Raw genomic sequence first — 14,133 nt, forward strand, 5'->3', positions numbered from 1 at the left:
AATGTGCAGCTGTCACGCCTGTTCCTAAAAAACAAAGAGCAAACCCAGATGAGCTCAAAAACTACCAGCCCATATCCAACCTCCCTTTCCTTGCCAACCTACCCGAACGTGCTGTGTTCCGCCAACTGCAACAACACCTTGACTGTCAAAACCTACTGGAGCCCTTCCAGCCTGGTTTCAGAGCCAGGCATAGCACAGAGACTGCTCTGGTCAGGGTCACAAATGACCTTCTGGTCTCTGCTGACTCTGGAGCTGCCAGCATCCTCATTCTTCTGGATCTGAGTGCTGCCTTTGATACGGTCAAAAACAACATCCTCCTGGACTGGATGGAGAACCTCCTTGGCTGGTCCTGAAATGGTTTCGATGGTGGTTTGACCGCTGAGTCTGTAACGGCATTCAAAGCACTTCTCAAAACACACCTTTTCAAACTGGATTTATTTATTTATTATTATTATTATTATTATTATTATTATTATTATTAATAATAATAATAATAATAATAATACAATTGTTTTTTTCTTGTTGTTGTACAGCGCATTGGGTTCAAGAAATGAAATACATCTTTATAAATTCGATCCATTATTATTGTTATTACAATACAATTTGCAACTGTTTCCTGTGCATATTACCAATACACTTTGACTTGACTTGACTTGATTAGGTAGGCTCATAGCAAATATATTACAGCAACGATATTACATAGACCTCTAGTGGCAAGCAATTGAACCGCTACCTACAAAGGTACTGTTAATAAAGTTGGTCTAAACTGATGACGTCGTTGGTTCCACGTTGGCCCCGGACGTGGCAGCAGCGGCATCAGAGGACAGAAACGGTGCTTGCATTTGGGAGTGAAACACATAAGGATTCAAGCTTTTGATCTAATAACAGTAACGTTCAAGTAAATATTTCCTTACTAATTTCAAGGACATTAGCGCACAACATGGGGCTCACCATCTCGTCATTGTTTGGCAGACTGTTTGGCAAGAAACAGATGAGGATACTTATGGGTAAGGCTCAACTGGTTAGCTAAAAAGCTAGCTAGCAAGGTAGCTAGCAGCAGCAGCTGGCTAACTTTGGCAGCAGTCGGGTTGCAAACATGAAACTTCATGTAGTCTTCATTCCTAATATGACACGTGTAATCTAATCATTCGACACAAGTGGTTTAGAACAATAATAACCAAATATTTGCTCATTGTTGTCCCATAAAGTCGACTGAACCTGGTACAGTAATATCTGACTTATGTCAACAAAGTTGCAGGAAGTTCATAGTTAGCTAGCTAGCTGCTAGCTAGTAAGTTAACTGTCTTTGATAATTCCATCTATATCATATATCTAGATTTAATTGTGAAGGAGTGATCAATATCATCAAGTTGACATGCTAGCTACTTGTAAGCTATTTTTGTGGTGCTAGACTGGCTAACACCTGTTATCAGACATTAGGCCGTGTCGTTATCTGCAAGTGATATGGAGGAAGACTTCCAACTGGTGAAAATAAGGCGAGAAATGGAGCTAGCTAGCTATCTACCTAATATATAAATGTCATTGATTGTAATAGTTATAGGCTGTCTAATTAGCCATGTTAGTTATCTTACTTGTTATTATAAATACAATGTTAAAGCTTAGTCTCAAGTAATTAGTTGAATATCTATTTTGATCCTTAACATTGTTTTTTTTTTGTCATGGCAGTGGGCTTGGATGCTGCAGGGAAAACCACTATCTTGTACAAGTTGAAACTGGGAGAAATAGTGACCACCATCCCAACCATCGGTAAGAGCCACACCCACAGCACCTATTCAGCTACCATGTCATCTGTTCTTGCTGTCAGCCTGTTTGTTTAGTTTAGAGAGAAGTATTAGGCTTGACAGCTGATCCCAACAGCATTGACAGTCACATCCCACATTCAATTATGATCTTCACTCCATTTTGTGTGTGTGTGTGCAGGCTTTAATGTGGAGACAGTAGAGTATAAGAACATCTGCTTCACTGTGTGGGACGTGGGTGGCCAGGACAAGATCAGACCCCTCTGGAGACACTACTTCCAGAACACACAGGTACACGCACACAGACACACACACAGTAAAGTTGTCAAACAATTCACTAGGCATTGAAAAGGAGCGAGCACAGGGCTTCGTCTGACTGATTTCACTGTGTTTGTTCTCTCGGTACAGGGTCTGATCTTTGTAGTGGACAGTAACGACAGAGAGAGAGTGGCTGAGTCAGCAGAGGAACTCTCAAAAATGGTATGTATTCATCCTATTAATGATGAATGGTATGTCCAACTGTAACTCACATGGAATCAAGCCTCGAGCATCGAGTCAATAGTATCATTATGTTGATAGTTATGTAAGTAGTGTTATATGGTTGCATGCCTGCTTGACAATTGTTAATATACAGTATCATCTTACCAGTATTTGGTATTTTCAAATATTTCTCTCTCTCCACAGCTGCAGGAAGATGAGTTGAGGGAGGCGGTGTTGCTGGTGTTTGCTAACAAGCAGGACCTTCCCAATGCGATGGCTGTCAGTGACCTCACAGACAAACTAGGCCTACAGAGCCTCCGCAGCAGAACTGTGAGTAACAGACACACACAGACACACACACATACACACATACACACACACACACACACACACACACACAACCTCTCTGTTTATCCCCCTCTGTTCTCTCTTTCCTCAGTGGCACGTGCAGGCGACTTGTGCAACCCAAGGCACAGGGCTGTATGAAGGACTGGACTGGCTATCCAACGAGCTGTCTAAGTCCTAGAGCTGGATCGACTGGAGAGAGACAACAAGAGAGAGAGAGAGAGAGAGAACACCAGAGAGAGAGAGAGAAAGAAGATCAAGACATTCAATCAAGAAAAGTTTGGTCTTGAAGCACCTGTGCGCATAAAAGGACAGAACTTGTGGACAATGCAATCAATCCCTATTGGAACATCTTTATTATCCTTCTCTTTACTTTTCTTTTACTTTTACTGTTACCATCACACATTCTTCTCTATTTGTCATTTCTTCCAACCTGATATGACAGAAGTTAAGTGATGCTTTCGGTTGCATGTTTAGCAAATGGCTACTCTGAGACATAATTGAAACGGTGAAGAGAATCATGGGAGTTGTATTTCTCATGACCCTTCCCTTTGCAGTGTTCAGCTGGAGTTGGTAGAAGTTGCCCCTAACCTCTGACACAAGGACATTTGTTCACCCTCCTAATGGTTATGGTCTGTACTAGGGTATTGACCACCTGATCCTAGATCTTTGGTTAAGGGCAATTTCTACCTCAAGCTGCTCAGTTCTACTAGGACATTTTCACTGAAACGACCCTACAGCCCTGACCCTACAGCCCAGGCCCTCCATCCTTGACCCTTGTGTTCTCACTATCAAGTCATGTCATCTCCAAGGGACAGGAGCATTAATAATGAGATGAAGAAGGATTAGGACAGCGATGTCATATTTTATGAATTTCTAGAGGAAGAATGGAGTCAAACATTGTGGAACTCCCAGTAGATGGTGTTAAAGGAAACAGTTGGTTCCAATATAGTTCCTGGTATCTTTTACATTATCTCTGTTTAATCCTTTCTTATCTCATCGTAGAGCTTTCCCCCTTGGAGAGGACAGATGCTTGAGTATTGAGAATGTTGTTTTTTTTGTTTTTTGAAGTCGGTCAAAATTATGCAATAAAACCCATTTCCTTATTTGCTCTGATGTAAGTTGTGGTGAGTTGTCTCCTCCAGTGAGAATGGGCACTCCCTAAATCAGAATGTTGCCCTGTTTGAATACTTGAAAATGCTTCCTTCCTTCCCTTCTTCCTAATTACAGTGCTGGAGGTGTTATAGCAATGGAATGGGAACCCTTCCCACAGTTATCCAATGTCAGAGTAATCAGCAAAAGGAGGAAGGATGTACCTTTCAAGTATTGACACAGGGTTGATGTTAGCATTGTATAGTTAAGTGGCATGCTTTGATTCAACAGCGCTTGCTTTTGGCTGAGCTTGCTCTGGTATTTGATGGCTGATGTTGCTCGCTTTATCTGACCCCCCCCCCCCCCCCCCCCCCCCTCCCACACACACACACCTGCCCAGTAACTGAACTGGGCAGACATTCCAACCAACACTTCCAGAAGCTGCATGGAGCTGCCCCATTCTGAATGACGTGATAACTAATTATGTTTTACAAAAAAGTCTAAATAAATAAATTCACTATATAAAGGACTGTCTTTGTCTGAAGGTGTATCTAGAAGTTGTCATGGTGTTTCAATGTGCCCTGAAGAGAAATTAGAGCTTGAGAATTGTTTTGAATGTCCTTTTCTCTGGAGAGATGATTTTCAAACAGGGTAATCCAGAGAGAATACTGGCTCTGGCGTATGGCTCTGGGGTACTCAAGGCCTTATGGTTTTCAGAACTTGATTAGATTTTCTCCCTGGTAGTGATACACGATCGGCAATACTGAATACTGCCACACTCTCTTGGCACACACACAAACACACACACCACTTTTCAGGCCTCACCTTAGAGATGTGTCATAGGGGTGTTACCACATAGCACTTCCTGCCACATCTCTTACATCCTGTCATTTGCAATGCATATAGATGGCTTCAGGGTGCTTAACGTCTAACTAGCCCTTGTGTTGCATTCACTTACAGGCCAGGTTCAACTAGTCATCTATTAACCAATATAGGTATTATTGTAACTAAAAGCCTATGAATAGTGTCCTTGAATACATTAATTTTATAGCATTTCACTGCTTGCTTTTGAAACAGTGATCACATACATTCAAACTTCATTTCTCAAGTTGTCTTGTTGCCTAGCTTCTAATGGAAACTTGAAATCTAAACTTAGTTAAGAAATGTTCAAGGTCTAGCTAGGCAAGTCTTCATAGTCAAGAGAGATCATGAGATGGCAGCATGACTCCACCAGAGGGTGTACTGTAGTTCGTCTATTGAGAGAGGTTGCAAGGCAAAAATGTTTGTTATTGTCTGGGCACAGAATGGTATGTGATGAGAATACCATAATTGTTCTTGATGAGGTTCATGGCCTGATTAAATCTGTGTTGATTAATTAATGTTACACTTCTGTTTTGGGGAACCCACAGCTGGGAACAAATCAACTGTACAGTAGTTATTCTATCTCTTTAATTTATATTATATATATACATAATAGGTTGTATGTTACTGAGGTAACTACTCTGGTTATTCCTATATTCTTACTCTGGAACAGTGAATGTAATATTTGATATCATGTATGCTTATATTTCAACAGAGTTGGTTGTTGCAGATGATTTTACTTAAACAAATCACTAGTTCCTTCCTGATAATGTTATCATGTTATTATGATAACCACTGCTGACGCCACTGATCTGACCTGTTTGCACGGTTTTACTCGCAGGAGGATCATTTTATGGAACTGTAAATGTTGTTAGATCATAGGTTCAATAGTTGAATTGTGGTTGTTTTACTACTTGTATCATGGCACTCAGGTTATTTGTTGTTGACACAGATTTTACTCTGAATAAATGAAGTATTAATCTATGGGTCTATAAAATGGCAATGAAAGTGAAATAAAGATTTGGTGAATGAACGGCAACTCTATGGTGAAGTGTAAACAAATACAGTTTATTTGTTTTCAGCTTTGACTTTGTGTTTTTTTTATTCCTGTCTGAAAAGAACAGGTGCAAAGTGTGTACTGGTGCTGTCTTGGTTTAATGTTTCTGGTGGTGATACAGAAGTGAGGTGAGGTGAGGTGAGGTGAGGTGAGGTGAGGTGAGGTGAGGTGAGGTGAGGTGAGAAGGCATGGCTATGAACAACAAGCAGTCTTGGTTTGGGTGTGTGTGTGTTATGAAATACCATGTCAGCAATTACAAAACAGAACAGACACACCCTTTCTGAGAAGAGAGGAAAGGCAGAGCAGAAATGAAACAGAAACGTAACTGACAGTACAGACAGACAGTAGGGGTTGATTGTGCTAACAATGAACATGCATGCACGCGCATATATACACACACACACACACACACACACACACACACACACACACACACACACACACACACACACACACACACACACACACACACACACACACAATGCAGCTTTGGTACGTTAGGTGCTTTCCTGGGGTAGCTAGGCGGGGCTGGACTCAGACGTAGGCAGAGGAGGGTTTGTTAAAAGGAGAGCACAGCGTTTGATCTGTCCTTTCTATCCATGCAGAGCCTTTCCCTCTGCTAACGGATTCAGGGGTGAGTTTCTCTTCCATAATGATAACCATCTAGTTGTTCGTTGCTGAGTCATTTTGATAGTGAAAAGTCTTATTCAGTTTGATTACATTTATATACTATTATATCCGGGTAACGTGTTGCCCCGCTCAGTGTTGTTGTCAGTGGTATTTTTATGTGGAGAGTAAACAGACTCGACTTGCCTTCGCCTCCTTGTCTCATTGTTTACCGCACCTCCACACAAGAATATATTTAAAAAAATGTTTTTTCATGACAGTTGATTGTAATCATTAACTGGAATTAACAATAGTATGAAATGATGTACACAACAAACAAGATCCTACATTCCAAATGAAAAGATAATCATGAATCATCATGAAATGATACATATAGTATATATTTGAGGACACTGACCACTTTGACAAATCTTTGATTAGAATTAAATTAATTTTGAATTATACATTTGATTACTGCACATTATCTCAACAATCATTTTTTAATAAGGGGAAGTGACCATGGTGAGAGTTTGATAGTCATTGATGCTGTACCAGGAAGTCAATTATTAATTGTAGCACATCTTCCTTGTTTTCCAAATCTATCCTTCTCAGGACTGGTGACCTTCCCTCTCTGAAAGGTCACTCATGGAGCCCCAACTCCATGGAGCCCCACTTTGCTTGCTGTAAATCATGTAAGTATTTGACTCGTTATCTCTGCATAACAATATAGCAGGTCCACATTTGAGGGAAATTCAATTAATTTCTGTGAAGAGGGTGGCAAGAATGCACATATTTTATCTTGATGTCTGTAAATCATGTTTATCACATTTACCATATCTGAACTGTTGACTTGATAATGTTCTGTGGACTGTATGTTGGACTCACACATTGCAACATCTACTGTTGGCATTGCTCTGGGACTCCCAACACTATCTGATAAAGCCTCAACTATCAGCAGAGTTAATACTTCTGCTATGGTGAACTATCATACTGTTAATACTTCTGCTATGGTGAACTATCATACTGAACACAGTTTGTCTTCCCGCAGTCAAGGAGAGAGGAGGAAAATCCCGCTCCCAAGGGTAGGGTCACATCGCTCCCTTGCCGTCCTGAATTGAGGACACCACCTACCGGCTGCGGCCTGCACTAGGCAGTAACATATCGCGCCCCACTTAGGGGAAACACAAGCTGGGTCACCATGTGCAAGAATGTATGACAACTGCACATAGTGTTACTGTGGTGACCCCCTCTACTCGTCAGGTAGGGGGTCACCCTGTCCACACATATGTACAGTTGTCCTCTTTGTGCACATGTTGATGTGGCCTGTGTTTCCTGTAGAAGTGGGGCGCGATGCGTTCTTCCTGCTGTAGGTACAAGGCCAACTTGTTGTGTCCCCAAGGCGGGACTGCAGGGGGCGCCGTGTGCAGGGCCAGTGCTGCAGAAATGCACTGACCTCGACACAACGAAGCTCCAGACGACAAGAAGCAACCGAAACCACAAAAGCCAACCAAATACTCTCCACTTCCCCTTTTCCTTTTGGTCGGCTTCCGGTTGTCTGCGTTGCTTGGTTGGCGGCTCGAGGGGAGGCCTGCTGAAGAAAACAATGCAATTATGCAATCCCAAAACATCATTAAGGCTGTACGCATCTAAAAAACCCATAAAACTGCAAATAAAAACTGTAAAAACCTCTGCAACATGAAATTGTGTGGTGTTAATTAATTATCTGATTTAATCTGCATTATCTGCATTAATCTGATTTAAGTTGTCACCCATCCTTATCTTTTCCATGTCTTTCATACTGGAGACTGAATTATTGTATCGATTTAAACTCCTATATGGGTCTATTACTGCACAGGAACAGATACAAATATATGTCATGGTCCACATGGGTGTTTGCTGTGTGATATTCCTTCCTTTTAACATATAATATTCATGATAATCCTTGTCAATCTTGTCCAGTATAGTTTCGTTTTGTCACTATTCTATCATGTATTAAGATCTGTGCTTATTGGAACATACTGTACCTATATATTCTTAAAAAATAGCATTATATCATTCCTTTGTTTTTTGTATTCCTGTCTGAAAATAACAGGTATAACATTTGTACTGGTGCTAATGATTATGCAACTCTGCAGTGGTTTGGTGTGTCTAGTGGTGACAGAGGGGAGGGGAGGTGAGAAACACCAGGTCAGCAACTAGAAAACAAAACAGAGACACCCTATCTGAGAAGAGGGAAGGCAGCAAGGCCGGCGGTGTTTTTTTCCTTTCTGAATTGTTGATAATCCGGGGGCGTGTTTGAATGTTTAATCTCATATGTGTATTTACTGTAGGTCCATACACTATGTCTGTCTATTTAGCGCTGACAATAGCCACCGCCGGTCTTGCTACCACCCTCCCCCCACCCCACCTCCCAGAAATGAAACTTTGAGTTCGCTGGAAACGAAACAGACAGAACAGACAACAAAATGAGGCGGGGCTCAGAGGTAGGCAGTTCAGAGGAGGAGGGTTTGTTAGGGCATAAAAGGAGAGCACAGCGTTTGGTCTGTCCTTTCTATCCTGCGGAGCCTTTCCCTCTGCTAAGGGATTTGGGGGTGAGTTTTCCTTCCATAATGATAAACAGCTGAGATGTTGAGTCATATACATAATTGGTGTTTTGTATGTTATTCAATTTGTATAGATTTCAATATCATCAGGCACAAATATTGTCTTTGTTTTTCCTTTTATGGGAAGTTGATAATATAACATGATTGTGCTTTTTGACAAAATTGCAATTACTATATATGATTAGAGTGGTGTGACACCAAAGTATATACTGCTAAAAGCTCCAACGCAAATTAAATTTGAGAAATATCTCCTGTCAGGCATGGAGGTCCCAGGCATGGTTAGTCAGTCAGACAGGGCAGATAAAACTGGTTCTATAATGAATTTACATAAACTCAGAATAGGGAAATGACAATGGAGGGAGTATTTGATAGTAATCTATGCTGTACAAGGAAGTGGTTGGGTATGTGTCGTCTGTGTCATATCTATAAGTAAGTCCTTGTTTTTCAGGTGTGATGGCCTCGTGAGAGGTCACTCATGGAACCCCCTCTCTGTCTGCTTGCTGTGTATTTTCTTGTAAGTATCTCACATTCACAACAACATTCACACATATCTCACATTCACAACAATTGTGTGATAAGTAACATATTTCATATTTTCATGGCATACTGTATTTTCACAACTATTTTCAAGGCTTATGAGCTGTGTCACTGAATGTAATGTCTTCCCACAGTAACGAGGAGGAGGAGGAGAGGAGGAGTGGAAAAGCCTGCTCCCAAGGGCAGGTCACTGGGTCCCCTGACCAGACCTGAGAGGGTGTGCTGGGGGTTTTATTCCACTGTGGGTACAAACCCTCAGCATATCGCCTAGGATGGACAGGTGGGCCCATGTGTGCAGAGCCAGGGGCTGCAGATTTGACGATCTGCAGCGACCGCCTCGACGCACCGAACCCAAGCACCAGACACATGAAGTTACCAGAGACCAACAAGATGAATGCATCCCAAGCACAAAAGATATACTTACCTTAAAAATGAAACGCACGTTACCTTGAATGCCTCCAGATGAAATATTCTTTTTTTCTTTTGGTTGGCTTCTGGTCTGCGTTGCTTGGTTCGGCGGCCCGAGGGGGGGTCTGCTGAGTAAAACGCAATCCTAAATACACATTAAGGCTAAGCGCATGATTTCTCTAAATAAAAAAAATAAAATGGTTGAATAAAAACTGAAAAACCCATGTAACATGAAACACTCTCCTGTCTTTCTTTGATTGTTTTGTTAGTGTTGTTTTTAGGTGAGGGCACCTGTAGAATACTCAACATTAGACCTAACTAATAACCAACACAGTATAATTGCAGTCTAGGCAATGTCCTATTTAAAATAGAGGACGTCTAGATACAGTAAAACAAAATAACAAGTAAAAGGCATTAGCAGCGACCCAACCTCCAACTTACCAAAACATTATTTATTTGATATCATCTATGATAATTACATCTTATAATATGACAAATAGGATTCTTCCTTTTGTATTAATAGCCATGAGAAGTATGCCTCATAATATGACGGACAGGACAAGTGCTTGAACTTCAATATTTGCAGGTTATGATACAGGGCTGCAATAGCGTAGGGCTAGTTGATTACTTCTAAGCCACTTGACACATGATGTGCCACACATACATACAATGATACATTGATAACTTGTGAAAACAAGTTTACTGAGTGTTTGATTCACGCCCCACCCCTAATCATGGGGCAATTTATTTTAAACATATTATTTACATAACAATGTTGTTTATTTAAGAATTGCACTTTATTATTTGAAACATTGTTGATATCTTCTCCTATAAACATGTTTTATTGTTACGCGATACACTGCAATCACCTCTAACTGTAATCATTTTATTCCCAACCCGCCACTTTCAATGCATACCATCCATCCACTATTTTCTTGGTGTATAGTTTTGGATATGTCGTCAGCAAACCAGTTTCAGGAAAATTACTTTCCAATTTCACTTTTCCATTTCAGTAAGCTGCCATAAGTTGAAGCAATTTTGTAACAAGCAGGCATTTTACATAAAACCAAACTTACCTTCCATATTGTTTTCATCTATTCTACAGTATGATCACAATACCAGTACATAACATAACAACATACATTTCAAAGGTTTTCTATCTATCAAAATGTTTCAGTTGAATGATTTGTTATAATATTTTTGTTTTGTCTAGCCTTGATCAAGCCACACTTTTACCACTGCCAACAGGGTGTGTATGGTAGTTTAGAGGTTGCTCTGCAAGATTAGTAAAGCCTTCCCTGGTAAGTTTCGTTTCCTTCTCTTGATTAGGTAACTGTGAGCTCTAGCTGCATATAAATAGCTACAGGACCACAAACACATAAACCCATAAATATCACTCAATCAGCTCCTACTTTCTCATTTTGAATATATTGTGATATGTTAGAAATGCTTTCAGACAGTTATGTAGGACTTGCTGCATGCACTAATGCATCACTGATACAGTACATGTCATTCTTCATTTATAATAGTCTTGTTTGTTTCAATTTAATTTCTAATAGTGTGACATCACAAACCGAGTTTAGGGATTTGTACATGTTACAATAAGTAGTGTTGGTCCAACTGATTATTCTCTTGGTCACAATGATGGAAGTGATCCAGCATGGATGTGTCAGGGACTTTCCAGTGGGTGTGTCTATGTGTGTGTGAGTGTGGTTTTGTGTGTGTGTGTGTGTGTGTGTGTGTGTGTGTGTGTGTGTGTGTGTGTGTGTGTGTGTGTGTGTGTGTGTGTGTGTCTTATAAAGTCACACACAAGTTCTCTCCTCTCAGTCCTGCAGAGTGGCTTGCTGACGTGTCATGGTAAGCTTCATGCTTTTATTATTAAAATAACTTTTGCAGCCTTTGCATTTACATTTGATCAATTAAAATAACGCTTATATAACAGAATGTATTACAGTTCAATGCATACATTTTTTTACAACAGCAAAAATGTATGCTAGCAAAAATGTCTTAACATTTTATGAATGTGCTTTTCTTTATCAAAATGTATTTGACATTTTTGCTAGCATATATTGCCAGCATTGCTAGCAAACTCTATATTGTACTGTTTTAAAGTAATTATGCACATATATTTTGAGTTTAGGTTATGAAACATTCTCACTGAAATGCACAAAACTGAAGTTAGTTCACATGATAGTAGTATACACCCTGGATAATTGTAGGAGAGCTGTGGACCATTGTCCTGTGTGTGGACTATGCTGTATTTACTGCACATTATTATCTGATCTCCAATGTACTGCACTAATGGTTTATTTGCACTTTGCACATCACATACACATGCACAGATGCACATGCATGCACACACACACACACACACACACACACACACACACACACACACACACACACACACACACACACACACACACACACACACACACACACGCATGCACTCATGCACACATGCACGCATGCACACACACACACACACACTCACATGCAATCCTTTGACTTTGTCACAGATTCCTGATCACACTTCCTAATCATTACTCAAAAAACATAAATACACTGTACATGCATGACTCAAGCATGCCTACATCTGCCATGTGTTCTCTCTGCAGGCTACCACAGATGAGCAGGATGAGGGTGATGATGATTCAGAAGACGGCCATGACAATGATGATGGCGGTGGACATTATGTTCAGTTAGCCTAGCTACCACAGATGAGCAGGATGAGGGTGATGATGATTCAGAAGACGGCCATGACAATGATGATGGCGGTGGACATTATGTTCAGTTAGCCTAGCTACTGCCTAGGGTAGCACACCAGTTCCTCTACAATGGGGGATTGGTGGATATAAATCCATCTGAGGAACTGAAGAGAAGACAAGACAAGATGTCTACCAGACCTCAAAGGAGGATCAACTCCTACTAGACGAGGAAGGAGTACCTTATCCTCGAATAGAAAGAACTCTCAAATGTGAACGCATGTCTGTACACTGATAAGATACAGAACAATGACATTAGTATGTCATTGTATGGTCGTGTTTTGTGTTCTGTCTTAACATAGAAACATATGTTAAACAATCATGACGCTATGTGGTGCATGAACATGAAGGAATTTCTGCGTGACTTTTAGGGTGGCTATAGGTTGTCCAAAATGATTGGGAGTGCATATTCTATAAATGAAAACATTATGGTGGTATCTTTTCATATTGAATCTACGATAGGCTACACGTAGTTGCATCTTACCTCTCAGGCCAGGACCCCCTCATACAGAGTCACTATCTCCTGCTATGTAGCCTAACTCATGCCAAACGTAGACCAGATACTACGGATTGGCCAAACATGAGAGCAGTAAAGAGACTGAGGAACAGAATTCCAACCAAGGTACTGAAGATAAGACAGGAATGTCTACCAGACCTTGAAACAGGGAGAGGGAATGGTCACACTTTATTTGGATAGTCTACTATAAATGATCTACAGTTGCACAAACTATCAACTGCAACTCTGTTAATATGCAACAGCTTGCTAGAGTTACGGTTAGGGTGAAGGTTAGAGTTAGAGTAAAGGTAAGGGTAAGGGTAAGGTTAGGCTTAGACAAGGGTTAGGTTTTGGTTACGTTTAGGGTTAGGATAAGGGTTAAGGTTAAAATTAGGGCTAGGGTTAGGGTTACTGGATAGTTAGTTGAACATATATTGAACATCTACAAACCATCTATTTGGGACTATAGTGTTACCAAGAAACTCCCACCAAGGATATGGAAATAAGATTTAATAGGCTAGATTATTTCTGTGGACTTGAGTCAGAGAGAGGGTTCTTACAAAATACGGTACAGATAAAACATAGAATTTAAAATGAATATAATTTGAATATCTTATGTTAATGTATACTGTTCCACCTTTAACATATTTTAACAATATGTTAAAATATCTCGACGCGCTGCAAAGCGACGTGACGAGTCAGGATTTATATCGCTTGGTTCTGTTGCTAGGGGAACCATTTCAGTGTAACTGCAGGCTAAATTGTTAAGGATTGTGTTGTACATGTCATGTATTTGTACATACATCTGACCACCAAAGCCTGCATACTCTCTAATGGTGCTACAGATGAAAAAGTCCCCATATATTTACTGTAATAAACATGTTTTTAATTCACACTTGTGGACATTTACAATTGTTCACACTTCCATGTGAATACTAATTGTTTATCAATTACATTTGCTGTTTTTTTACTTTTGGTAATTGAGCCTAAATAGTAATTCAATGGGGGATACATTTTGTTTATACAGATTAACATGGCATATTTTACAATATTAATGGGTAGCACTTTTAATGTTTCACAGGTTTAGCTTGAAACGAAACAGACATTACAGATAGACAATAGG

General features: G+C 40.3%; 1 protein-coding gene and 2 long non-coding RNA genes across 3 annotated transcripts; all 3 read left to right on the top strand.

The window, feature by feature from the left end:
• The first annotated feature begins 759 nt into the window (after positions 1–759).
• Positions 760–3,701, top strand: arf5 (ADP-ribosylation factor 5). The gene is made up of 6 exons (XM_083666907.1): positions 760–1,007; positions 1,687–1,767; positions 1,942–2,051; positions 2,169–2,240; positions 2,445–2,570; positions 2,680–3,701. Exons 1-6 carry the CDS (start codon positions 941–943, stop codon positions 2,764–2,766), a joined length of 543 nt encoding a protein of 180 aa, XP_083523033.1. The 5' UTR covers positions 760–940; the 3' UTR covers positions 2,767–3,701.
• A 2,383-nt stretch (positions 3,702–6,084) lies between these two features.
• On the top strand, positions 6,085–9,985 carry LOC310802469. Its single transcript, XR_014554147.1, has 5 exons — positions 6,085–6,229; positions 6,814–6,893; positions 7,250–8,792; positions 9,253–9,318; positions 9,476–9,985. It is a non-coding gene; the product is annotated as an uncharacterized lncRNA (long non-coding RNA).
• Positions 9,986–11,556: 1,571 nt separating this feature from the next.
• LOC310802862 lies at positions 11,557–13,903 on the top strand. The gene is made up of 2 exons (XR_014554164.1): positions 11,557–11,606; positions 12,368–13,903. It is a non-coding gene; the product is annotated as an uncharacterized lncRNA (long non-coding RNA).
• The last annotated feature ends 230 nt before the right edge of the window (positions 13,904–14,133 follow it).

The sequence above is a fragment of the Argentina silus genome, assembly GCF_951799395.1.
Source record: "Argentina silus genome assembly, chromosome: 3".
NCBI lineage: Eukaryota > Metazoa > Chordata > Actinopteri > Argentiniformes > Argentinidae > Argentina > Argentina silus.